Raw genomic sequence first — 27605 nt, forward strand, 5'->3', positions numbered from 1 at the left:
ATGAGTTTAGATCATTGAATGTCTTAGCATTCAAAGGTATATCATAATAAGAAGGAAAATTCTCCTATTTCCCAGAAACCTAAGAAGGTAAAGGGTATGAGCAGGGAGAAAAAATAAATCATGTTGATTATTGTCTTCTGGAACTAGTGCCCGATTAAGGTGAATAATTAATAACATAATTAAGGATGACATTCTTTTGAATTATCTAGAGTAACTGTCCTATCTCTGGTTTTATACTCCATTCTCTGCATTCTCATCTCTTCTTTTTCTTCTTAGCATCAATTATAGGAATATATACACCAAATTATGGATGACACATGTATCAGTAATAATTGGCCAGGTGAATTTTTTGTTTACTATCAGGTGACCAAATACTCTGTCACCCATCCCAGCTTTTGTTGCAATCCTGAGCTACAGTAAGGAAGCATCACTGACTATCCCTGATTGGCTTGAAGTTTTAAATGGTGTCTGGCTGGCCAATGGTTTCTTCAGGCATGAGCCTGGGAAATTCTCCTCTGGTCCTGCTGAACTGACCCTTTAGTGTAATGAGCTAATAAACACTACTTGGCAGCTGTTACACTGTGGGACTGCTCCATCTTAAAGCATTTAATGAGCTAGTTCAGAGGGACCAGAGGACATTCCTAGGCCTACAGCTAAAGGAAGGTGAGTACTGAACAGCAAGATACTCAAAATAATAAAGATACTTTGGCATAAATCCATGTCCTCCATACCAAGCCCAGGAGGCAGGTTGGGGTCAGGATCACTACCTGTCCGCTGGAGCTGGGATGGGAGCCACTTCCTCTTTCTTCTTCTTCTCTTCTCCTCTCATCCACTGGTAGTTACTGCACCTGACCAGACACTGTCAGGTTCCTCCCTCCCTGCCCAGGGGTTTGCAATTAACATGTTGAAAAATAAATGTGTTAATTTTGGGTTCAGTTAATCACAGGCATTAACTGTGATTAATTGACAGCCCTAGTTTAAACCTGAAAGTTACCCATGTCCCATGCTGCAAAAGAAGGCAAAAAAAATCCCAAGGTTTCTGATAATTTGACCTAGGAGAAAATTCCTTCTTAACCCCAAATATAGTGAGATGCAGAAGCCAGATACCTGGGAAAGAATTCTCTGTAGTAACTCGGAGCGCTCCCCATCGAATGTCCCATCACTGGCTATTGGAGATATTTGTTACTAGCAGTCGCAGACTGGCTACATACCATTGTTGACAGTTGCATCATACCATCCCCTCCATAAACCTATCAATCTCAGTCTTGAAGCTAGTTAGGGTTTTTGCCCCCATTACTCTCATTAGAAAACTGTTTCAGAATCATAGACTATTAGGGTTGGAAGGGACCTCAGGAGGTCATCTAGTCCAACCCCCTGCTCCAAGCAGGACCAATCCCCAGATTTTTACTCCAGTTCCCTTAATGGCCCCCTCAAGGATTGAACTCACAACCCTGGGTTTAGTAGGCCAATGCTCAAACCCCTGAGCTATCCCTCCCCCCTTCAATCCTCTGATGGTTAGAAAACTGTCTAATTTCAAGTCTAAACTTATTGATGGCCATTTTATATCTATTTGTTCTTGTGACCACTTAAATGGTGCTTCACTTAAATAACTCCTTTCCCTCGCTGGTATTTATCCCTCTGATGTATTTATAGAGTAATTAATATCTCTTCCCAGCCTTCTTTTGGTTAGGTTAAACAAGCCAAGCTGTCTGAGTCTCCTCTCAAAAGGTAGGTTTTCTATTCCTCTGATTATCCAAGTAGCTCTTCTCTGCACCTGTTCCAGTTTGAATTCATCTTTTTTAAACATGAGAGACAAGAATTGCACACCATATTTCAGATGAGGTCTCACCAGTGCCTCGTATAATGATATTAACACTTCCCTGTCTCTTCTGGAAGTACCTCTCCAGATGCATCCTAGGATTGCATTAGCCCTTTTCACAGTTGCATTACATTAGTGGTTCATAGTCATCCTGTGTTCAACCAATACACCATTTCTTTCTCTTCTTCTGTCACTTCCAACTGATAAGTCCACACCTTATTGCAAAAAATTCTTGTTGTTAATCCCTAAATGCACGACTTTGCACTATTAAATTTCATTCTCCTTCAAATACTCCAGTTTTCAAGGTCATCAGACCTTCTTGTATGATATTCTGGTCCTTCTCCATATGGACAATACCTCCCAAATTTGTGTCATCCACAAATGTTATCAACACATTCCTACTTTTTGTGCCAAGGTCATTAATAAAAATGTTAAATAAGATTGGTCCCAAGACTGATCCTTGAGGAACTCTACTAGTAACCTTCCTCCAGCCTGACAGTTCACCTTTCAGTATGACCTGTTGCAGTTTCCCCGTTAGCCAGTTGCTTATCTACCTTTCAATTCTCATATTAATCTCCATCTTCTCCAGTGTAAGTAATAATTTCCCATGGGGAACTGTATCAGATGCCATACTGAAATTCAGGTAGATTAGATTTACTGCATTTCCTTTGTCTAAAAAAATCAGTTATCTTCTCAATGAAGGAAATCAGACTGGTCTGGCTCAATCTACCTTTTGTAAAACCATGTTGTATTTTATCCCAATTACTGTTTACCTCTGTGTTCTTAAGTACTTTCTCTTTCAAAATTTGTTCCAAGACCTTGCAAGACTTTCTACTGTGCGTAATCTCATCAAAGACAACAGGGCTAATTAGGGTAGTAAACATTACACCTATTAATTGTTATTTTAATGATAAATATGAACCTTCAGCAGGCTAATTAAAAGTTATAATCTCTCTTTCTCTCTCATCCTTTCAATTTTTGATTTATCTTATCTTATCCCTGAGTAGGCTAATAGTTGATTGGAGACATAGGGGCTGATCAAAATCTCATCCAAAGACTTCTAGTCACTTCGTTTGGTCTGGGTTAGGCCAATAAGGGCAGTAGGCAACTGACAATTATATGCAAAACCATCTTTTAGGTATATCCAAATAAATACAGTGAACCTCCAATTTTTCAAGATTTAGACTAAGATTTTCAACACTCACTATCAATTTTTGGTGCATCAACATTTGATAGCCCAAATGAGATACTATTAAGGTAGGTGTTCAGCATTTTCTGAAAATGTAGGTCCTTACGTGGTGTTTCAAGTTGGGCACCCAAACCATTAGACAGTTGGAAATCTTAGCCTTAAGCCGCAGCGTTCATGATCCTTCTGCTTCTCATGAAGACAGTAAAATTGTATGTACGTGAGTGTAGCTTGTAATTCTTCAGTAAGAACTATGTTTTGGAGCTTTTTTTTTTAAGTTGTTCACTGTTGAATAAAATAGACTGATGAAGAACCTGTGAGTGTCAACAGTTGTTTCACTTGGCACAGAGAGGGTTTTACTGCTGCTCTAAAACTCATAATGTGTTTTAACAGATTGAAAATCAAAAGCTGTGAAAAAAATGTTTGGGCATTGAGTTTTGAAACAAATTTGGAAGTGATTTGAAACTACAGTCATATTAAAGCTTGATTTTCACTGTTTAAAATAGAAATCCAAGCCAATTTCATCTCAGCTTGTGACAACACTATCAGCGTTTACAACAAAACCAGGTGGTTTGCATTGCTATTATTGAAGTAAATTGTAAGGATGTTATGTTTGTCTGATTCTCTAAGGCAATGGTTTCTTTAGTAGAAAGATCCCATATCCTTAGAGAATGACATGGAAAAAATCCAGATCCACGAACCACAATTTCTAGTCTGTGGTTATGCTGGGATACAAAGGGAAATTGCAAAGTTTAAAGGGACCTGAGGAAAGGCCTCTACAAGATGTTCTCACTGGATACATGCACAGATCCTGTATAGTATTTTTAGTAGTACAAAAATGTTTGAGGATCTAGCCTAATTCTAGGATATGTTATATATTGGCTGATATTTGTTAAGGTAATTCATGGCTTTAACAGATGGAGCTTTTTTACTGTTGTGTGGGAGTATATTTGGAATTTTGTGTTTCCAATGTATTTATGCTTTTTTGTGGAAACATTGTTTCCCATATGATATCTGCTGGATTGCAGTTCATTAAACTATTTTTAATGCTGGCTGGAAAACGCTTTTCTCCATGGAAAATTTAAACTTTAAAAAGAGACTGGGCATTTATATAGATAACTTGCCCCATCCTTTCTCTGCCCTCTCTTTATTTTAAATCTTGTTTCCCATATGATATCTGCTGGACTACAGTTCATTAAAATATTTTTAGTGCTGGTTGGAAAACACTCTTCTCCATGGAAAATGTAAACTTGTTTGTCAAAAACCTAAAACTTTTTGATTTTCAGCTGAAAAATCAAAACTTTTGGAGAAAGCAGACACTTTCTGCAAAAACTTTCATTCAATCAAAAACCAAAATGTTTTAGGTTTTTGACAAAAAAGTTTAAATTTTCCATGGAGAAGAGTGTTTTTTCAAGCAGCACTAAAAATATTTTAATAAACTGTAGTCCAGCAGATATCATATGGGAAAAAACGGGTTTTCAGGTTTTGTATTTTCTGTATGAAAAGTTATGTCATAGCTACAATTTTTTTGGATAACTCACTTCATTGACTTTAGACTCCACTGAAATATTTTGGATTCTAAATATAGAACAGACTCTTTGTGGGTTTCAAGTTCTATTTGTGACTGCCCAGAGCAACTTGTACTGGTTCAACTTTCTGGTTTTCCCATGGCTCTAAGCTGATAGCATATACACACTGTACTTGTGTGAACTAGCTGCACAAAGCTGGTGCAGTTTTAGAAAAGGATCTGTGAATGAAAATCAGAGGGTGTGTAAACTGATTCTTTTGAAGTACCCCCCCCCCACATCTTGCTTGTGTATCATATAAACTATCTGCTAAACCAGCTCTTAAGAAAGATTTCAAGTAAAGAGAGGGCAGAGAAAGGATGGGACAAGTGACAGCTTGGGAGGGAGGGAGAGAAAGGGTTTGGAGGAAGAAAGAGGAAAAATCAGTTAGACATAGAAACAGAGACATTGTACTGGATCAGACCTGTGGTCTGGCTTGCCTAATATGCTATCTCCAACAGTGGCCAGCTCTAGATGCTTCAGAAGAAAGGTGCAGGAAACCTTATAGTAGACAGATATGGGATATTCTGTCCCTCATGAAGGTTTCATGCTAGTCTCTGGTAGAGATTGGTTTAAATCCTAAAGCAGATGGTTTTATATCCCTTCCTAAAAAAATGTCAGCATTAGCTATTATAACTTTGGATAGTCTTGTTATCTATATAAATGCCCAGTCTCTTTTTGATTTTTGCTCAACTTTTGGCAGAGTGTTCCAGGACCATATTATGGATTGCATAAAGAAAAAAAAATCAGCTTTGAAGTTGCCACTTTTCAATTTCACTGAACGTCCACTTGTTCTTGTGTTACAAGGCAGGAAGACTATTTTCAGAGATACTGCCTGATCCTGTATATATCATATTGGGCAACATTTTCAAAAATGCTTAAATCCCATTTTGAAAAGTGCTATAGGCATTTTTGAGCATAAATTCCATTGAAAGTCAATGGAACCTTGGCTTCCAAAGGGCCAGATTTACAGGGGGTATTTTAGCACTTAACAAGGCAGATTCCTACTGGAATTTTTTTTAAAAAGCTCCTAAGGAAGTTAGGTACTTAATTCCCATTTAAAGTCAAAGGCCCAGCTCATTTAAATGCTTTTAATAATCGCAAGGGACACCTGTCTGCTTCTTTAGGGGCATAAATACCTTTAAAAATCTGGTCCTACATCATTTAGGGACTTCTGAAAATGTTACCATGTATTTATCCACAGACATCAGAGAAATGTATTTCATGGAGTGCCATAGATCAGTGCAAACCAAATTTTATTTCATGAGGGTGAGCCTAGTGATAGACCCTTAAATGACACTTTAATCATAATATAAGAAGGAATTATTAAAGGCCATTATATCAGTAACAAAAACAGTGTGGAGAAGGGGTGCGGAGGAGTAGAGGATTAGGAAGGAATACTATTTATTGCTGAAAGAGTCTTTTCTTCCTTTTTAAATGTCACCAGTCTTGCTTTCTTGTTTCTTGTCCTATGTTCCTTTCATGAATGGGTGGGGGAGGGTGCAGGGGTGTGGGTGGGTGTGCTCAATATTCAACAGGAACAGCTGTTGGTTGACCCTGACAGATGGCCTCATAAGTTGTACGTGTTTTTCCTTGCCTGTGCATTGAGGTCTTGACAATAAGCAGACACAGAGTCCCGGAGTTGTTCATGACTCATTTTGCATATAACTGTCAGTTCTAGTCTGGAGTCATTTCTATATACATTCATAGTCAAACCTGCATGTTCTTCAGGAATTAAACCCAAAAGACAAAAACTAAATTATATCTAGAGAAGACCAAATAGAATATAATTTCCTACTTCATTCATATTCCTAGCTGCACTGTGTGATTTGTGCTTTTTCTATCTATATTTTTTCCAGAAGATTAACCTTTGCCAATCATTGGGGCCAGATTCTAACATCCTTCCTCATGTGAATTAGCTGCTTTCTCCTCAAGTGTGTCCCACTGACTTCATTGAGACTGCATGTAGAGGAAGGTGGTACTCAGCTTGAACAGGGTCTCCACAATCTGGTCCTTAATGACTAGCCTTGTCTACACTTGCAGCAGCATGCAGCTACACACCACAGTGGAAGACAGGCTGTGTCCACTGTGGTGTGTAACAACATGCAGTAGTGACAGGCTCCAGTAGGGAGGTGCCAGAGCCATTCTCCACTGCCTCTACCCTCCTAGAGCCTTTTCCTACTGCAGTGGTGAAAGGCTCTGGCAGCTAGACACTACATTGCTAAAAATAGCAGCATAACACATGGCGGCACTGTAGAGAGACATGTAGGGTATATACCTTAGGGTTCAGTCATGTAGGACATTCTACTCTGTTCTACTCGCCTAAGTTGTGCCTCACTGTCTACACTGCTATTTATACCCATTCTCGCTGGGCTTGCAGTGTCTATATTCTGTCACCCCACATGTAGAATTAACCTTAACCGGCATGGGTTCCTCTATGGTCAGCTCTGTTTACCTGTGGGAAGCTTCCCACTCCCTTCTGGTGCCTGAGCAAAAATTGAGAACCCATAATCATAATTTTATAATGCAGATCTTTACAGTATGCCGTGAACAGGCATAAAATACACCTATCTAACCATACTGGTGACTTTCTACTTTGCTTTTTCCTTTCTTCCTACGTCTCGCATGTCTTCAAGAGATTGCCGGTCACTGTACCTCAAAACTGTAAATACATTGCTATGAAAACATTATTATATTAATCTGTATACTCTTCCTGGCTCAAATATTGAGCAATGTTTGTCCAGATTTTAGTTTTTCTTGGTATGTTGTTTGTAAAGACTAGACGGCGGGGGTTTTCCCCCCTTTCCTTATGCTTTCAGACTTGGCATTCACTGGCGTGAATTGATATCTGGCCTCCACAACAGTGAAGAGTAATTGGAGTTGTTCATGATAGATTCTCCCTTTTCAGTTAGAATTTCTCTCTGTCAATTAACACTATGGTCATCCCAATAAAAGGAGGGTAGGTGGATAGGGCTGTACTGCAGCATGTAGCCACAATTCCACCCCATTGCCAGAGCCTTTCCCTGCTGCCAGAGACTTTCACTGCAGCATGTAGCTACATGTACTCTACAAGCCACTGTAAGTGTAGATGTAGTTTTAGGCCACTATAGAGCTTCCTGGACTTCCAGTGACATTTTCCCAAAGGCCGCAACCCTTCCTTTACATCTTTTGCAGAGGCTAGTGCCAAGAGCGGTGCTCACTCTGTACAGAGTCTTTGCGCTCCTGTAGTACTAGGACTCCCACTATGCTCATCTCCTGCACTGAGGGTGCAAGAGGTGGAGATTCATATTGTGGTGATTCTCTCCTTTTTCACACACTCACAGGTCCCTGGAGGGTGGGAGGAGGGGGAGCCTAATGATCACGAGGCCTAGGTACTTTTAAAGATAATTTGGCATGGAATAAAATATCACCTTGCAATGGTAAATAAACATATTTTTCCAGACATTTTTTAGCCAATTGCTCCAAAGCAAGTCCTTTTCTTATAAGCATAATAAACCTTGTTGCACTTGGTTTGCATTATACAGCCAAATAGAAATAAAATCAAGGATAAAGAAACTCTTTACTTTTCACAATATTAAATTTATTATTTTAAAATGAGTTGGCAGCATAGTTAATATGAGGATGAGAACTCATATGTATTAACTTGCTCTTGTCTCTCTTTTCTAGGAGCTTGAGTTGCCAAAGGATCACCCTACATAAAAATCTGTTTTTCTCTTTTGTTTGCAACTCCATCGTTACAATAATTTGGCTGGCGGCAGTTGTCAACAACCAACAATTAGTTGCAACTAATCCAGTAAGTGAAAGTGGATTTGGCTGCACTGTTGATTTGTGTGGAAAGAAATTTAATGATGGAAAATATTAATAAATTAGATATCATTAGTTCATGACATCATGTCTATCAAAACTAACATTTTTGAATTGCAGTAAGAATTTATTCATTTTTTAAATAATGCAACAGATGTCTGGTCAGTTTGGCCAGCTAGGGTTTGTGAGCGCAGGGGAGTTCAAAATTACATGGATCTTTATTAAATAGATAGCATTGGACTACATTTCTGATTTCAGTTTGGTATTGTGTGTCATGCAGATAGATCTCTTGTATTCTTACACAGTACTAAAACAATGTCAGGAAAGCAGTATGATCTGGAAGAATGATTTAAATGAAGTTATTCCAGGGCTGAATTTGTCCTGGGGTTGGCAGTCAAGAAGTCTTGAGTTCTAAACCTGCCTCTGTTATTTGCTTTCTTTGTGGCTTTTGTTCCGCCCTCCCCCCTTTCTTTCAAGTTGGATAATAACACTTCACTATCTCATGGGAATGCAGGGCAGCTGGCAAGGCTTATGTAGCGAGGGCTAGATTGTGGCGCCTTTGTTCATTTTTGAACACTTACATAAAAAGTCCTGGTCATTTTCAATACTCAAAAATATTTTAAATTAAATATCATCGGGTACAATATTGTTTAACCTTGCATTTCACTCCTTAGCAGTAACAACTAGAGAATTTACTGGTTAGTGTACAGTAGATACCTTTTTTTCTGATAGTATGATATTTCTGGTATTTACTCTAAGGCTAACTATAAATTAAAATAGTTCTGTCATGTGCTGCTGCCTGCTTAGCTTATCAAGAGAATGATTATTCTGAGCAATCCCATGAAACCAAGCTTAGGACTGGTCTACGCTATGATTTTAGGTTGAATTTAGCAGTGTTACCTCAATTTAACCCTGTATCCATCCACATGATGAAGCCCTTTTTTTCAGCTTCAAGGGCTCTTAAAATCAATTTCTTTACTCCACCTCCGACAAGGGGATTAGCACTGAAATTCGCCTTGCTAGGTCGAATTTGGGGTAGTGTGGACGCAACTGACAGTATTGGCCTCCGGGAGCTATCCCAGAGTGCTCCATTGTGACCACTCTGGACAGTGCTCTCAGCTCAGATGCACTGGCCAGGTAAACAGGAAAAGGCCCGCGAACTTCTGAATTTCATTTCCTGTTTGGCCAGCGTGGCAAGCTGATCAACACAGGTGACCACGCAGAGTTCATCAGCATGATGGCACATTGCCGGAGCACATTGCCCGGCCTGTACTTTATGAGAAGTCTATGTCCATGTCTATGTCCTCATCACTCTCATCACCATGCTGCCATCACCACCTTGCCTGATTTTGCTTTTGCAGGTTCTGGTTCTTCATATACTCCAGGGTAAGGCGCGTGGTGTTTACAGTGCTCATAATTGCTGCTGTGATCTGAGCAGGCTCCATGATCCCAGTGCTATGGCATCTGTGCTGAAAACAGGCGCAAAATGATTATCTGCCGTTGCTCTGACGGAGGGAGGGGCGACTGATGACATGGCTTTCAGGGAATTAAAATCAACAAAAGGGATGGCTTTGCATCAAGGAGAAACACAAACAACTGTCACACAGAATGGCCCCCTCAAGGATTGAACTCAAAACCCTGGGTTTAGCAAGCTGTTGATTTAACGGAGGGAGGAGCAAATGAATACAAAACAAATCGGGTCTATTTCTTGTTTTGATCCACTTCATCTATCTTTTACATCTTAGGCTGGCAGCAGGCCATGAAGTAAGACTCCTCGCCATCATCATCTCCTGGGTGCTCGACAGAAGATGCTGCATTACGATTGCTAGCCATAGTCATCTCCTGGCTGCTCACCAGAAGACGGTGCAGTACAACCACTAGCCATCGTCATCTCCTGGGTGCTCGGCAGAAGATGGAAATGACCTGGCTGAGTCACTCCCATATCTGCCCAGGTGCCCCTGACTGACCTCACTGAGGTTGGCTAAAAGAGCACCCAGGAGTACGACGATGACAGCTACCAGTCGTCACGCACCATCTACTGCCAAAAGGCAATGAGCTGCTGCTGTGTAGCAATGCAGTCCCATGTCTGCCAGCACCCAGGAGATATGTGGTGACGATGAGCTGAGCGGTCTCCATGCTTGCTGTGGTATGGCATCTGCACAGGTAACCCAGGAAAAAAGGCATGAAACGATTGTCTGCAATTGCTTTCACAGAGAAAGGGGTAGGGGCTGACAACATGTACCCAGAATCACCTGCGACACTGTTTTTGCCCCATCAGGCATTGGGATCTCAACCCAGAATTCCAATGGGTGGCGGAGACTGCAGGAACTGTGGGATAACTACCCACAGTGCAGTGCTCCTGAAGTCGACACTAGCCTCGGTACTGTGCATGCAGTCCGCCGATTTAATGCACTTAGAGCATTTTGTGTGGGGATACGCACAATTGACTGTATAAAAACGATTTCTAAAAAAAAACGGCTTCTATAAATTCGACCTAATTTAGTAGTGCAGACATACCCTCAGATGGGTTTTTTTCCAGTGGACAGAAGAGGTACTGGTTTCTAAAACATTTAGGATTTTGCTTGGACTATTTCAAAAGAATTTAAGATTATGCTCCAGAACTAAATAAATATAAATTCATAGGTAGTGACTTGCTTTCCTGTCACACGCTTGCACTGGTGCAACTTCGATGTTATTAGTGAAATGATCCAGATTCAGACTCGTGTTGGGGAACTTGGCTTTGTAAGATGACAGCAGGAAAATGTGCATGGGCCTGATTTTAATAGCATTCACATTTGTGTATCTTAGTTGAAGTAGACCAGTGTAACTATGTGAGAGGAAAATTAGACCCTGTTAGACTCTTGGTTCAGTTCTGGAATATGGGATTAAGTTTTGTAGAGATGACTGGGGCAAAAGTCTAAACATCCTAAGATCTATTAAGGAGGTGAATCTCCTCCTTTCATTGCATGCACTGTTTCCACTGGAGTTGCTGGTGTAACTGAGAGGATGATGTGGCCTAAACAAAATATCTTCTTCCCAAAGATATCACTTACCATCAGATACTTTTGACAAAGCTTTGAGGAATCTTTATTTATCTGCATTGATGAATTTACATCAGTGTTGGCAACATGAGGATCCTCTGAGGAGAAAACCTCATCATTTAAAAAAATTTCCCTATGCCCATCATGTTCTCCATGGTGCTGGATGCCTTCAGTCTCCATCCCTCAAAACAAGTCAGTTAATAAAACCACAGTCTCCTTTGTGGAGTCATCCGGATGTCACAATTTGAGTACTGCCTTATGAATATCAAAGCAAAATTTACAGAAAAGCAGAGTGACGAAATAAGTAACGCTCCCCTCTTGCCATTGAATCTCTCTGGAACCATTTCAAGCTAATTATTCAAGCTGTATTCTTTGTTTTTTTCACAGGTTAGTTGCAAGGTATATCAGTTCATTTACTTGTATTTAATTGGTTGCCATTACTTCTGGATGCTCTGTGAAGGCATTTATCTGCATACTCTCATTGTGGTGGCTGTCTTTGCAGAGAAACAACACTTGATGTGGTATTATCTTCTCGGCTGGGGTATGTAATTCCATAAGTTGTTCTATTTAAAAACAAAAAAACTGTTTCCTCAAGATTTTATTTTTGGCTGGGGGAAACCATCATTTTTAATTTAAATCTATGAAACTAATACTGTCAGGGCCGGTGCAACCATTTAGGCAAACCAGGCAGCCGCCTAGGGCACCTAGTTGTTGGGGGAACCTAAAAGACCGCTCAGGTGAGGAGGTGGAGTGGAGGTGAGCTGGTGCAGGGGAGGGCCACCCGCAGTAACCGGGGGGGCGCACAGGGGAACCACCCCTCACCCCAGATCACCTCCACTCTGCCTCCTCCGTTGAGCACACAGCCTTCTAAGTCTCCTCCAATCTGCGCCGCAAGCCTGGAAGGGGAGGAGAATTAGAGCGGCCCTGGCATGCTCAGCGGAGGAGGCAGAGCCAAGGTGAGCTGGGGTGGGCTCCCCAGGTGGGGTTAGCTGCTGCAGAGAGGGGGGCTCCCCAGGCAGGGTTAGCTGCCGCGCGGGGCAGGGGTGGCGGGCTCCCCAGGTGGGGGGCTGGGTTAGCTGCCATGCGGGGGGTGGAGTTACCTGGGTTGGGGGTGGCGCAAGGTGGAAATTTTGCCTAGGGTGCGAAACTTCCTTGCACCGGTCCTGAATACTGTATATGCGAGTACTTCAGCACATGTATCAGATCAATTTTGTTTCTCTGAAATTCAATATGTCCTTACTGTTTTAGCAAAACTTTTTGCACACACTTTTGTTTTTGCTGAAAGACAGATTATGTACTGGAGAAGTCAGGAAGTGACTCCTCCTTTGCATAAAGAAAAGCGCCTCTTATTATGAAGAGACAATAAGAAGTAATTATTCATTGTTTCTCATCTTGAAGATGTTTATACAGGAATGAATGTTTGTTTTCAGAGACGTCTCGCCATGCTTAGGGTGAAGGAGGGTCAAAACTGAATTGGGGAAGGCCAAGCATTTATTTTTCCAGAGGTTCCGCTTGACCTGTATTGTTCACAAAGCAAACAGAGAATTAATGTAGGTAAAGAGCTTATGTAAAGAACAATATCAAAGACCACAAACTGAACATGACAGATTAAGGCAGTGTGGGATAGCGCTTTCACAAAAGTCAGGATTCAGGCTTCGGGCTGTATTTGCACAAAGCTTTTAGGCCAAAATTTTCTGAATTGACTAGTGATTTTGTGTGCTTCAGCTTTTGGTTGCTCATCTTGAGACACATTCAAGAGACCTGATTTTGAGAACACAGGTGCTCAGCAGTTTCTGAAAATCAGGCCCTTTTATGTTGTCTCAGATTGGGCACCGAAAATCACTGTTCAAAATATAGGTAATTAGGGATTCAATAAAGTATTTTAAACCTCTTTTCTGGTAGTTTTATTTTTATATACTCAGGTACATATACTACAGATCACTAAAAATGATTCTAGAGTCATTTTAATTAACCCTGTTGAGACTTTGAACTTTTATTCATATCCCATTAAGCATTAATATAGCTTTCAGTCTGGAAAATGTCAGTACGGTTGGAGTTATACTTTTTTAAAATGCATTTTTGTTTACGATTTGACATAAGATTTATTTATATAGACAAGTACAAATTTCCTAATAATACAACATGCTGGACTACATTTCCATATGACAGGACTGGCAGTGGATCAGATCAGAAGATGTTTGCTGTATAATGCTATATGGTTTTGCAACACATAGCATGATTGAAGTGAAAAAATATAAGACTCCCAAGGCTGATGCAAATATTGCTTTCCTAGTTATTTTCCATGTACTAGAAATCAACAAAACACACAGAAAACAAGCAAAACATAGCCATTAAAATTGCATGCCTTTTCATACTGCTGTATGTACAAAAACAACAGTGAATTAGAGGGGGCTTGTCTAGCAATCTGCACAGAATTGCACTAATAGAAGGAAACATGCCTAAAAATGAGCATTAATTTTCAAGTGTGAGAGTGAAAATAGATGAACAATGTTGTTACAGTAACTTAGCTGGTCTGATTTTAAATTTTCAGTCTGTCTTCCTACTCAGGGCCCTCATCCAGCAGAGCTTTAAGCATGTGCTTCATTTTACAAAGTCAATGGATCAACTCACTTGCTTAAATGTTTTGCTGGATTGGAGCCTTACTTGCTGGACTATTACTCAGGATTAGATTTTTCAACACAGATGCTTGCTGCATCAGGCTTTACTCTGGAAAAATTTCATTCAAATCAAAAAATACCTGAAATCACGTATATCTGTGCACCTATTACCCCCCACCACTGTCCCGATTTTTTACACTTGCTATCCGGTCACCGTAGGCATGCAGGATAAAATCAGGTTTATTGCGTGTATTTGTTCATTATGTTTAAAACTTACTGATTGCCATTTTAACAATTCCTTTTTTGATAAAGTCAGAATTAATCTTTGAATTAGGCTGATTCATAAATTTTCTGTTCTCAGGATTCCCACTGATCCCTGCCTGCATACACGCTGTAGCAAGAATTATGTATTTCAATGACAAGTAAGTAAAATCTCAGCTTTTGTTTCTAAAAATATAACATTTTCTTTCAAAGAGAGATGGAAATTAATAAAAAGCCCAAATGGTTATTCTTTCCATTTTCTCCACAGCTGCTGGATCAGTTCTGAAACTCATCTGCTGTACATTATCCATGGGCCTATTTGTGCTGCTTTAGTGGTAGGTATTTTTCATATGATCATTTGTTTTTTCTTGTCCATTTCCTGATTGTTCTTAGCCTTTTTTATAGAATTGGTAGGGTCAATATCTCTCACCACAAAAATAGTGTGACTGTGAAGACTGGAGGACAGATTCACTAATGGTTTAAGTGCAAAACATCAGTGAATGTATATTACAGGTCCCCTTCTGTGTGCAATCAACAGGATAGAGTATGTTACAGCCCTCAGCTACAGAGTTTTCAAGCTGGGGCGAAAAAAATGGATGATTTAGTTAGGGATTGGTCCTGCTTTGAGCAGGGGTTGGACAAGTGACCTCCTGAGGTCCCTTCTGACCCTGATGTTCTATGATTCTATTCTATGATTTTATCTTGGCAATTAATAACTAAAAAAAAATACATATAAAAGCTCTGCTAAACTGTTATCCCTTGGTAGTATCATTTTATAAATTAACCTGAACATGTCAATGACTTTACACATTAAAATAATTCCCTTTAGTATAAGATAATCAGAAAACTTGGACTGGCTGACCTCAGCAAAATTAGCATGTAAAAACACATCGACTTTAATTTTTCATATCACTTTCCAATTCGCACAAGGCGGTTTTGTTAAAAATTAATAAATTGAACAATATTTTGGTAAATAGTTCAAAGTTGCTGCTGAGGCTGAAATTGTTTCTATTTGCTTGTCATCTTTGTACAGGCGACATAATGTGTGGGCCACTGGCTATCTCCAGCCTGTTGGTGATACCTCATAATGTTAATGAAGTGCATCAGCGACTGAACCTTTAATGCTTATCATGATCAGTTTATTCGCTTTGTTGTTAGCTGGTTTGGCCTGGGCCTTTGTTCAACTTTCATTCAAATTTTGTAATGTAGATACTTTCATACAGAAAAGACAAACAAAAAGCTGGCATATTTAAATAGGCCAACACTGAGTGCTTTTCGTAAGTCTGCTCCCGCTGAAGTCTAGGGGAGTTTTGCAATTGATTCCACTAGGCTGGCACTGAGCATGTCAGAAAATCCCACCCTCTAAATCCATTTACTTTTCATGCATTGTTTTACTGATTTATTTATTCTTTTTTTGATAATCATCAAATATATTTATGCAAAGTGGAGGGAGATTCTAGACCCTCAAAGTCTCTCTTCTTTTGATGCCTGCTTTGAAGCCATTTGTTCTCATATTATAACCACTTTAAATTCCCACTTCAGTGTCACAAATATATGACAGCACAATTACTTTCATGAAATTACTGCAGAAAATAAACTCAATATCCAGCATTATGGACCCAACTCTCACTGACTGGTGCAAAAAAAAAATTATACTGGGGAAAATGCAATTTGTCACTTTCTCCATGAAAATGACTGAACCTTTTTGACTCCAACATTCCAGAAAATATTCTCTCCTAAATTAAGAATGAATCTGACAGATTTCAGCCAGGAAAGAAAAAATATTGAAAATATTATAACCAACTGAAAATTATCCCTTGGAATGGAAAGTTTGGTCCCACTTTAACCATGGGCCGGCTCCAACAGTGGACCTGATTCAATACTCACTAAAGTCAATGGAAATTATATCAAGCCCTCTAGACATTGCCTACATTTAATCTCAGTTTTCTGCCAACTAAAATAAGAAAATAGGATTTCTTCTCCCCCCTCCACACCCTCCTAGGGCAGAATCCTGAACCCATTGCTCAGCGTCTTATCTTAGCTGTTGAGAAAGTTTACTGAGGGGGCCAATTGGGTACATAGATGCTGTGGTACTCATGCCCCCTTTACAGGGTGATTAGCTAGTGAATTAATGTAGTTGAGAATCCCTCACACTCCAAACCCTCTCCATAATGAAGCACAATGTGTTCCTTTGGAACTGTGATCCGTGACCAGTGGGGCATGGACCCCTGCAGAGATTCCCTGTATCCTGCCTCCCTCTACCCCGACAATCAGGTCGTCCGTACCTGTAGATGTTGTGGCAGGAAAGTACTTGGGATTTGGTATTTCCTCTAGTCTGAAAACCAGTTCTAAATCCATCTAACCTTTCCTCTCCCCAACATATACAGAGGGTGAAATCCCAGCTCAATTAACATCAGTAAGAGTTTTGCCATTGATTTCAATAGGGCCAGGATTGCATCCAGAGAATGCATGTTACTCTCTTTTATACTAATATACTACTATTTCTTAAAGCCAAAACTGTCCAAACACAGAGATGTCACATACGTAACTATGCTGTTAGTGCTAAGGCTGAGATGTCATTTGTATGTGCCTTAGTTTACACATTTGAGCTCTGAATTTCATGAAAACTAGCACACCTTACAGGGTCTGGCCTCATTTGCCAAATTGCATATCTTCTTCCCTCCCCCGCACCTCCAACCAATCAATATAAAAGATACACAGGCACAAAATACCTGATCTAAAGCTTATTGAAAGCAATGGCAAGAATCCCATTGATTTCAATGGGCTTTGGGTCAGGCCCAAACTGCCCAGTGTTGTTCCCATTAAAGTCAACAATAAATATGCTCTTTGATTTCAATGACAGCAATATCAGGTGCAAAATGTGTGTGAGGCTTGTAAATCAATATGTCCAGCTGTTTTTATTTATTTAAATATTTATACAACTTTAATATTCCTGCATGAATGTTTAATGAAAAGTAGGTTGAAAATGTGGTTCTTATTCTCAGTATATGTTTTCTGGGCACTGAGGCAGGAAAAAAAATATGGATGCAGAGATGATGAAGACTGAACAGGGTTGTAAATCTTGCCCATGACATGTGCAAAATGAAAGAGATCCTTTTTGAATGGGTTAATGTACTTTCTCATCCTGATAGTAGTTAGATGTTATATACTGATTAAAAAAAGACAAGTCAGGGATAAAGATGGAAGACTAAATGCATGTGCTTTGGCTGTATACCCAGAACCTTCATGGCTGAAGCTGTTGGACTGCCAAGCCAATTTTCACACTTAACTAAGCATGACCTGCTTTAGTACAACTGTAAGCAACAATATTGAACTATAAACAAGATAACTACGGGAAAGTGTTTTTTCTCCTTGTAGGAACAACATCTTAAAGACCCCCAGCTGGGATTTTCAGAGGAGGAGTCAATGGGAAATGGGTTCCTAACTCCCTTAGGTGGCTTTGAAAGTCCCCCCCTCCATAAAGTTAACAAGAATGCTTTTAGAAGCCATGTTATTATGTAATTGTGATCAAATCTAGGCCTAAGAAAGGAGCAGCTATAATTTGTATGTCTTGACTGGAGGTGTCACTAGTTGCCCAGTGAGTTGCAAATGTTTGCCTGAAGAACCATTGTCATAAACAGATAGCTAAGGGTTAATGTCTCTTACACCTGGAAAGAAGTAACCTGAAACACCTGACCAGAGGACCAATCAGGAAACCAGACTTTTTCAGGTCTGGGTGGAGGGAAGTTTGTGTCTGAGTTCTTTGTCTTGTGCCTGTGTGTCTCTCGGCTATGGGAGGATTTCTGTCTCTTGCTTTCTAATCTTCTGTTTCCCAGTTGTAAGTACAAAAGATCAGATAGTGATTTATATGTTTTTTTGTATTTTACATGTGTGTAGTTGCTGGAGTGCTTTGAATTGTATTCTTTTTGAATAAGGCTGTTTATTCATATTTCTTTTAAGCAATTGACCCTGTATTTGTCACCTTAATACAGAGAGACCATTTTTATGTATTTTTCTTTCTTTTTATATAAAGCTTTCTTTTTAAGACCTGTTGGAGTTTTTCTTTAGTGGGGAACTCCAGGGAATTGAGTCTGTGCTCACCAGGGAATTGGTGGGAGGAAGAAGTCAGGGGGAAATCTGTGTGTGTTAGATTTACTAGCCTGACTTTGCATTCCCTCTGGGTGAGGGGGGAAGAGAGATTAGCTCTCGGTACTTCTGTTTTCCAAGGCTGGAAACGGGGAGGGTGGAATCCCTCTGTTTAGATTCACGGAGCTTGCTTCTGTGTGTCTCTCCAGGAACACCTGGAGGGGGGAAGGGAAAAGGTTTATTTCCCTTTGTTGTGAGACTCAAGGGATTTGGGTCTTGGGGTCCCCAGGGAAGGTTTGGGGGGACCAGAGTGCCCCAAAACACTCTAATTTTTTGGGTGATGGCAGCTTTACCAGGTCCAAACTGGTAACTAAGCTTGGAGGTTTTCATGCTAACCCCCATATTTTGGACGCTAAGGTTCAAATCTGGGACTAGGTTATGACATGGTGGCAGTGTTTGTGGGAAAGATAAAATCCAGAAGCCAGTAGGAATATTATATTTTTCTTTTCTCTGCTAGGGGCTTTTAAGCAGAGAGAAACAGTTTGGTTTTAAAAGGAACCAGAGAATTTTTTTTTCTCTGCTCTCTCTTGCAGTTTCTGGCTTGCATATTAAGCAAGGAACCATTAAGCTGTGACAAAAGGGTCTTTTGTGACACAATAGCACTCCCATTAGGAGTCAAATACCAGTACTATACACATGCAAATAAAGTGGTTTTTCTGGTTTACTTTACATTGAAAAGATTAGCTAGAGGAAGAAAGGGAAAAAGGCACTGTTGCTAGGCAGACCCCAGGAGGCAACAGAGCCTGCAGTTCAGACAATAAACACCGGAGGGCACCCCAACACAAGAAAACAGGAACCATGACTTCTAAGGCAAAAATGGGAGCCGAAGGACAAAGCAAAGAAGCAGAACACAGGCGACAACTGGAAAAACGAGAAAAAGAGGTGGAGCTGAAAGAAAGAGAAGAACAGATCAAACAGGCAGCCCATAAAAGAGAACAAGACGCCAAAAATGCAGCCCACCACAGAAAACTAGAAGAAGAAGAGGTGGCCCACCGCCGAGAAATGGAAAAACAACAAAAAGAAAGTGAAGAGAAGGAAAAACAGAGAAAACATGAACTGGACTTAGCGCAAGCTGGGCTGCATGCGCCAGCCAATCCTAACAACCCTTCGCCAATTATGATTCCACATCACAGGAAATTTCCCACCTACAAGGCAGGTGATGACACCGAGGCCTTCTTGGAAAATTTTGAAAGAGCCTGTCTTGGGTACCGCATCTCTGAAGACCAGTACATGGTAGAATTGAGGCCACAGCTCAGTGGACCTTTAGCAGAGGTGGCAGCTGAAATGCCTAAGGAGAACATGAATGACTATAAACTTTTTCAAACCAAGGCCAGATACAGAATGGGGATAACCCCGGATCATGCCCGTCGGCGTTTCAGAAGCCAAAAGTGGAAACCAGATGTGTCATTTCCCAAACACGCCTACTACGTTGGGAAAAATTATGAGGCCTGGATATCAGGACACAGTGTTAAATCCTTGGAAGAACTGCACCTCCTCATACAAATGGAGCAGTTCTTGGATGGTGTTCCTGAGGACATAACATGGTACATACAAGATGGAAAACCCAAAAATCTCACCGAGGCGGGGGAGATTGGAGCCAGATGGATGGAAGTGGCAGAAAGCAAGAAAGCTACTGTCAAGGGGAAGGAATACCCCAGAGGGCACACCGACCATAAACCCTACAACCGAGGGCAGCCAAAAACCCCACCTACAACCCAAGTAAAGCCACAGACACACTATTCTTCCACCTCACCAGTCTCCAGTAACTCACCTCGACCCAGTGACCCATCAGATGGAAGATGCTTTAAGTGTAATGAACTGGGTCATATCAAGGCCAACTGTCCAAAGAACGCCATCCGAGTGCAGTTCATTACACCACTATCACCCAAAAGATCCCCAGGCCCAGATGCCTCTCAAATACCCTTGGAGCGGAGGGAAAATTTGAGAGTGGGCGGAAAGAAGGTTACTGTGTGGAGAGACACGGGGGCACAAGTGTCAACTATCCACCAATCCTTCGTAGACCCCAAATTCATCAACCCAAAGGCCCAAGTGACAATTTACCCCTTCATGTCACAAGCTGTAGACTTGCCTACAGCTGAACTGCCTGTCCAGTACAAAGGCTGGTCAGGAATGTGGACTTTTGCAGTCTATGACAATTATCCTATCCCCATGCTACTGGGGGAAGACTTGGCCAACCAGGTGAAGCGGGCCAAGAGAGTGGGAATGGTTACACATAGCCAAACCAGGCAAGCTTCCAGACCCATTCCTGTTCCTGAGCCGTCCACAGACACCCCGTCTGTGTTACCAGAGACCCAGACAGAGGTAGTGGACCCGGATTCCATGCCAACCACTGAAACAGCCACAGCGTCTCCAGTCCCAGGCCCGGAACTGGAACAGCAACCAGCAAGTGCAACCACATCGTCAAACTCAACACCAGAGGGCGCCAGCAAGCCAGAACTGGCAGAAGCAACAGACAGCCATACCGAAAAGTCTCAGCCAGAGCCTGAAATACCCTCAGGTGCACCAGCGGAGAGCGGTTCACCAGCCACGGAAACAACCCCATCACCTACATCACTTCCAGAGGGACCAAGTCCAAGTCCCCAGTCTGAGGAAGAACTGGTGACCCCAGCCTCAAGGGAACAGTTCCAGACTGAGCAGGAAGCAGATGACAGCCTTCAGAAAGCGTGGGCGGCGGCTCGGAGCACCCCACCGCCTCTCAGCTCTTCTAATCGATCCCAGTTTGTTATAGACCAAGGACTTTTATACAAGGAGATTCTTTCTGGTGGACACCGGGAAGAATGGCAGCTGCAAAAACAGTTGGTGGTTCCAGCTAAGTACCAGGGGAAGCTCTTAAGCTTAACTCATGATCATCCCAGTGGCCATGCTGGGGTGAACAGAACCAAGGACCGGTTGGGGAAGTCTTTCCACTGGGAGGGGATGGGCAAGGACGTTGCCAAGTATGTCTGGTCTTGTGAGGTATGCCAAAGAGTGGGAAAGCCTCAAGACCAGGTCAAGGCCCCTCTCCAGCCACTCCCCATAATTGAGGTCCCATTTCAGCGAGTAGCATAAATAAAGAACTAGCAGGGGAATGGGGAAATGGAGGCCGATGTCAGTTTCTCCAACTGAGGAGAATCATTGATCAGAATGGAAAAAAAGAACAGCAGTGGTTTTTATTTTAAGTAAAAGCAGTTTTGACTTCAGCTATATTAACAAATATTTTTTTCTATTCTAAAGTTTCCATTTCTGCCACTGAAAAGGACAGATTTTTTTTATTTCTACCACTCTATAAGTAGGATCATGTTACAATAGATTAGTGTATTTTTTCCTTGACAGTTCTTTAAATAAGACTGAAGACCACAATTCGGCAAGGTAGCTAACAAGACAAGGTAGAGTCAGAAGGTATGTAACTTTAACATGAGAGGCAGTATGGTCCAATGGCTGGGGCATTGGATTGAAACTCATGAGACCAACCTTAAGTTTCTACCTTTGCCACTGACTTGCGGTGTGACCTTGGGCAAGTCATTTCCCCTCTATGTACATCTATTTCCCCTCCCAACCTTTGTCTGACTTGACTTGTGTAAGCTCTGGGGGGCAGGGACTATTTCTTCCCATGAGTTTGCACTGTACCTACCCCAATGGGACTCCAAACTCAGTTGAGTCTTGTAGTCATTATCATGTTACATATAATAATCATACACATGTGAGTAGCCCCACTGATGTCAATGGGACTATCTATGCTTAAAATTTTGCATGTGTTAAAGTAATTTCCTAAATCAGGACCTGCTTTTGCTAATTTGGTAAGAAATCAGGCCATCACAATCTCTCAGTTTTAGCATTTTGGAAAAAGTCTCTATTACTGCAAAAGAGATTACTGCATATTTCTGCTGCTCCTTTTCTCGGGTCTGCACTCTACTTTGCCACATCACTAAACCCATTTATCTGCTTCATTTGTTCTAATATCTGCACTATTTAGCCTTGCAAATTGTGTGAATGTGTTATGGTGGGAAAGTGGCATATTCTATTTTAAAAAATGAAAAACAAACACTAATAAGATTTTATGAATGAAATAGTTCTGTTTTGAGCTACTCACCTTTAACGTTTGTGAATTTGGTGTTTAATTAATATTTTGTACTAATTCAGTCAAATTGCCAAAGCTTCACAGATATGCAAACTACAAGTTTCAGAGAACTATTTTGTATTAAAGTAATAGATCTAAGTGAGAGAGCTTAAAATTAGCAATGAAGGAAGGACATATTGTTGGAATGTACAATAGGAAGTTAGATGAGGATGGTAGGCTGCCTGAAACCTAAATAAATCCCTTAGGAAAGAATCAGAAGACCTTGATTGCCTAAACAAAGCTAAAAGGTAGTTGCTAGTTTCCAGCAGAAACTCATGCAGAAGTTTCCTATGTAAAGCAGTTTCCTATTAAATTGATTTAAATAGCTCATAAGTGGAATATAAATAACGTAGCACATCCACCTAATACCATGTTGCTGGAACCATAAACAGCTGTTTATCATGAACCCATAATTTACGTGACAGAAATGCTGTTGTATACAGGTTGTTGATGTTGCTAACCAGGTTACAACTTTATTATAGTGTGACAAAGAAGATCTATATCCTAGAGGAGGAAGTCCTGCTTGCTGTAGAAAGGAGAGCATTTACTTGTACTGGTGCCTTCCCCTATTCCTTGCATTGGTACACCTGCTGGGAGATCTTCCACATCTCCCCACACTGTTAAAAACTATATCTAGACCAAGTTCTTAAATATGAGATCCTATACTGGTAATGGCTATCTGCACCAGTCAGCCTCTCATTGTTGTTCAGAGAGATGGGATTGCCATACAGACCTCACCCATGAGTCTCGGGTGATGATTAACTTGGTGCCTCTTCTTCAGGGGGAAAAAATACCAATGTAGAGAACTAGATTGGAAAGCTCCTTTTGTCCCTAAACAACTTTATACAAGGGAAGTTAATCAATGGTTTGGCCAATGAGGCTACTGTTTGGAGGCAAGTGCCCTCAGCCAAAGGTACTGCTGTCTTTAAAAGGACTTATCCCATAGGCAGGAAGGAGAGTCATTACCTCTGCCCCTTACTATGTCTGAGATTAAGACAACTGCTGCCATTATACAACGATACATGAAAATTCAGTGGAAAGTTGTCAGTTTTATCCTCTTCTCTGACCTCATTTACTTGTCTACCTGGCTGTGCTTATAGTGTGAGCTCTTCGGGGAAGGAACCATCTCATCTTCCATGTCTGTGACACTACCACAAATAAATAAACAACAACAATAAAACAGTTATATATTTGCCACACTTGCATCTTCTAATGGTTTATTTGCACACCTATTGTTTTTAATTAGATTTAGGGCACATGCTTGTAAACTAGACCACAAGTGGTTTGTTCATTCACTTTGAAACATATTGAAATGTTAGCAAGAAAAGATTTTACTGGGAGAGGTAAAGAGGAACTCAAATTCTCATTGACTTCAGCAAAATTTATGGTTGCTCATTACTTTTTGGGATCACTCCTTAACAACGAAGCAAAGGCCCACATCCTCAAAGGTCAGTGGGAGATCTGTGGGAGTTAGGCATCTAAATGCCTTTGAAAATCTGTCCAAATTCCTGAAATATGCTCTTATCACTTTGTGCTAGATGGTAAAATAACATGGAGAATACCATCAGACCATTGTAGCTAATGGAAATGTCATTTAATTTACACTACTAGTGAATAATCTGAGTATTTGTCACTTTGTCTATGCCTTTAAGTTATAACAGGATATTCCATGGTCTACTGTAAAAATGGTCAAGAAATACTTTTTTTTTTCTTATAAAAAATTTTGACTAAAATTTAAAAAAAATCATTTGTCCAAATTTTTCTTTCAAATGTTTTGGATTCTCATTGAAAAATTAAAACTGACAACAGAATGTTTTCCCAGTTTTTGGCTTTTTTGACTGATGAAAACTAGTGGAGAGGTGAATCCTTGGGGGTTTTTTTGGGGGGGGTGGTTCTCAATGAAAACCCCAACATTTTTGATGAAAAATGGAATTTTCTTCTTGAAAATTTCCATACATTTTATATTGAAAAAAGTTTTGATCAAAGATTTTTGATCAGCTCTAGATAACAGGAATGCAATTTTAGTTAAACTATAATACAAAATCTGTTGACTCAAAAGCCTACCACTTTGACATTGCTATAATAAAAGGCTGCTGACCACGGGGAACACTGAAAATGTCAATTTTAAAATTGTATGTATCTGTATGCTAAAAAGGCGAGTAATAATTTTATAGCTGTTTTTCTATCCCTATGTATTTTGTGATTGATTTCTGAGAGCAATGAATGCCTCATAAAGTGTATACATTCGGAGTGGCAGGCTAACAGCTGCATCAGTGATTTTTTTGTTTCTACAAATGTCCGAAAAGCTTTTTATTTCACTTGTCTTAGCTGCTGGCTTAGCAAAATTTGTTATCTACATTTTACTCTTAGCACCTGTCTACAGTGAAGGTCAAATCCTGCTCACTTTCCCCATGTCAGCAGTCCCATGGAGGTCAGCAGCACTACTCACTTGGGTAAAGCAAAAAGAGACTTAGACTCAAGTAGAACATCCACCTAGACAGGCTTCACTCTGCTACAAAACTAGAGGGGCAGGATGATTTTGTAGCTATGGCACAGGACTGTGCATTAGGAGCTATTGATTCTATTTCCAACTCAGCCTCTGGCTTCCTGTGTAACTTTGGGCAATTCACTCTGGGTTTGTCTACATGGTGCATTACTATGCAGATGGCTTTGCTTATGTTCTGCTACTGCTTCTCAGTCCTCATGATAATTGGTAGCTGAAGGTCCATATGGATCACTAATAGTCTGTGCAGGCTGTGTGGAAAATTCTGCAAGACTTAGCATGATGCTGGATGTGGGCTGAATTATGTAGGAGTACGCCGCTCTGCTCAAGCAGTGTGAGTCAACCGGTGACCCAGACCTGGCCAACCACTTATTCGAAACTTTGAGCTGTGCTCACTGAGCCGAGGGGAGGAAAAGATCAAGAGCAAGAACCTGGACTGTACGCGTTCCAGCCAGAAATGCTGTAGTTTACTTTTTAACTTTGGAGTAGCCCAGCAATCACTGACACCAGGCTGATCATCTGTGAGTACTAACTAAATAGCCAATCACCTGCTTCACATGGGAAAGACATCTCTGGAAAAAGAAATGAAGAGTCAAGTCCATAGCGAGTGGAGGATCTTCCAGAGGCAGCACAAATCCAGAGCTGGACAGAGTGCTACATAACATCAAATCTGGCACCACTGCTGGCTAAGACAACTTCCTTCCAGAGTTCCTGAAACCTCTTGGCCCATGCCCCCATTCTTTGCTGGCTCAATTCTTCACGTGGGTCACCAATGAAGGAAGCCTGCCAAAAGACTGCCAAAAATCTGGCGCATGTCAAAAGTTATTGGCCTTCCAAAACCTGGTAAAGACCCAAACCAGGCCTCAGGCTACCACCCGATATTGCTGCTTTCTGTGTTTCTCAGGGTTCTGGAGTGCCTCATTTTACAGTGAATAACACCAGAGGTGGAGAATATTTTTAATGTCAGGCAAGCAGGCTTTCAACAAAGTTGAAGCAAATGCAACTAAGTACTTGGGCTAATGACATTAATTGAAAATGGTTTTCAAAGAAATCTGAAAATGGGTGCTATTTTCTGTGACCTCACTGCAGCATACGTGGCACACAGATCTGCTTGTTAAAATACGAAGAGTTCTCCAACCATGGCTTACTGATGCCATCAAACTGATATTCTAAGACAGATGGTTCAGGGTGCATGGTGGCGAGAAAAGAAGTGCTTTGATAAAAACAGATGAGCGGGTTACCCCAAGGGTCTGTTCTAGCCCCCACCTTGTTCAATCTATACATCAGTGACCTGCCACCAACCCAGTCATCTATGCAGACAATGTCTGCTGTAGGCTACAGGCTTACATTTTCTATGAGCTGGAGAGTATCCTGAGTCACGAAGCTGCAAAGCTGGCCAACTACTTCAAGACATGGTGTCTTCAGCCTAGCACCAGCAAGACAGTCTCTAGAACATTTCACCTTCACCATGCCAACACTAAGAGGGAATTAAACATCACAATGAATGGCCAGAGGCTGAAGCATGAAATGTACCCAGTTTATTTAGGCGTGACCCACGACCAAACACTGACTTATAAAAGCCAACTGAGCAAGATAGCAGCGAGCGTCAAGACAGGCAACAACCGTCTCAGCAAACTCGCATGTTCCTCATGGGGAGTGGATGCTCCAACCCTAAGGACTCAGCCCTTGCCATCTCGCACTCAAGAGCAGAATACTGTGTGCCAGTATGGAGTCAGGCAGCACACATCAAACTTATTGATATGCAACTCAATTCAACACTGTGAATCATCACAGGAACTCTCCTACCAACTCATCTTCTATGGTTTCCAATTCTGAGCCACATTGCTCCCTTACATCAGGATGGAGATTGCAGCAGGCAAGCTGCTTGAGAAGGTATGCCAACCCACACTTGCCCTTGTCTTTTTGCCCACCAGATACATGTCTTCCATCACAACAGCCACTGTGGTCGAGGCTGCCATGCCAGAACGTGACAGCGGAGTCCGTGTGGTGGGAACACTGGTGCTTAATATCAACCACCAATAAATTCCTCTTCACAGACCTTTCTGCTCACCTGCCCAGCTTCAACTTGCCATGTCATCTTTGGGCCCTTCTTAACCAATTCAGGACTGGGCAAGACCTCTGTGCAGCCACCCAGCACTGTTGGGATCTTTGGCGCAGATCAAACAATGACACACATTATTGAGGTGTGCCCACTAACCAAATTTAGTGGTGAGCTCTGAGAACCCCACTTGGCTGCTAAGAATGCTATTGCTTTGCTTGGAGAATATGCAAATACTAAATAAATTAGTGTGCACCACCTGAGGTATAAATTATAATGTGCACAACCATATTGTACACTAGGAAACTTTTGCTGCATGCCAACAGGGACCCTGTGGGCCAGAGAGCGTATGACATGCCAGTGTGCACTGGAATTTACATCCCACTGGTGTACATGAGTGCACTGTATAGACAAGCCTTTAGAAACCGATGAAATGAATCACCTTCAGCTGACCCTAGATCAAGACCTTAAATTAAATCAAGGCCT

At 41.1% G+C, this 27605-nt stretch overlaps 1 protein-coding gene across 4 annotated transcripts in view; it reads left to right on the forward strand.

The window, feature by feature from the left end:
- CALCRL (calcitonin receptor like receptor) overlaps positions 1-27605 on the forward strand; it is a 101223-nt gene that overhangs the window by 62483 nt on the left and 11135 nt on the right. For all 4 annotated transcript variants that reach the window (XM_050916424.1, XM_050916421.1, XM_050916425.1 and 1 more), the window contains 4 exons: positions 8237-8363; positions 11803-11956; positions 14395-14455; positions 14563-14629. In XM_050916424.1, the coding sequence (XP_050772381.1) occupies positions 8237-8363; positions 11803-11956; positions 14395-14455; positions 14563-14629 (409 nt within the window). The remainder of the gene's footprint in view (positions 1-8236; positions 8364-11802; positions 11957-14394; positions 14456-14562; positions 14630-27605) is intronic.

Source organism: Gopherus flavomarginatus, chromosome 10 (assembly GCF_025201925.1).
Source record: "Gopherus flavomarginatus isolate rGopFla2 chromosome 10, rGopFla2.mat.asm, whole genome shotgun sequence".
NCBI classification, from domain to species: Eukaryota; Metazoa; Chordata; order Testudines; family Testudinidae; genus Gopherus; species Gopherus flavomarginatus.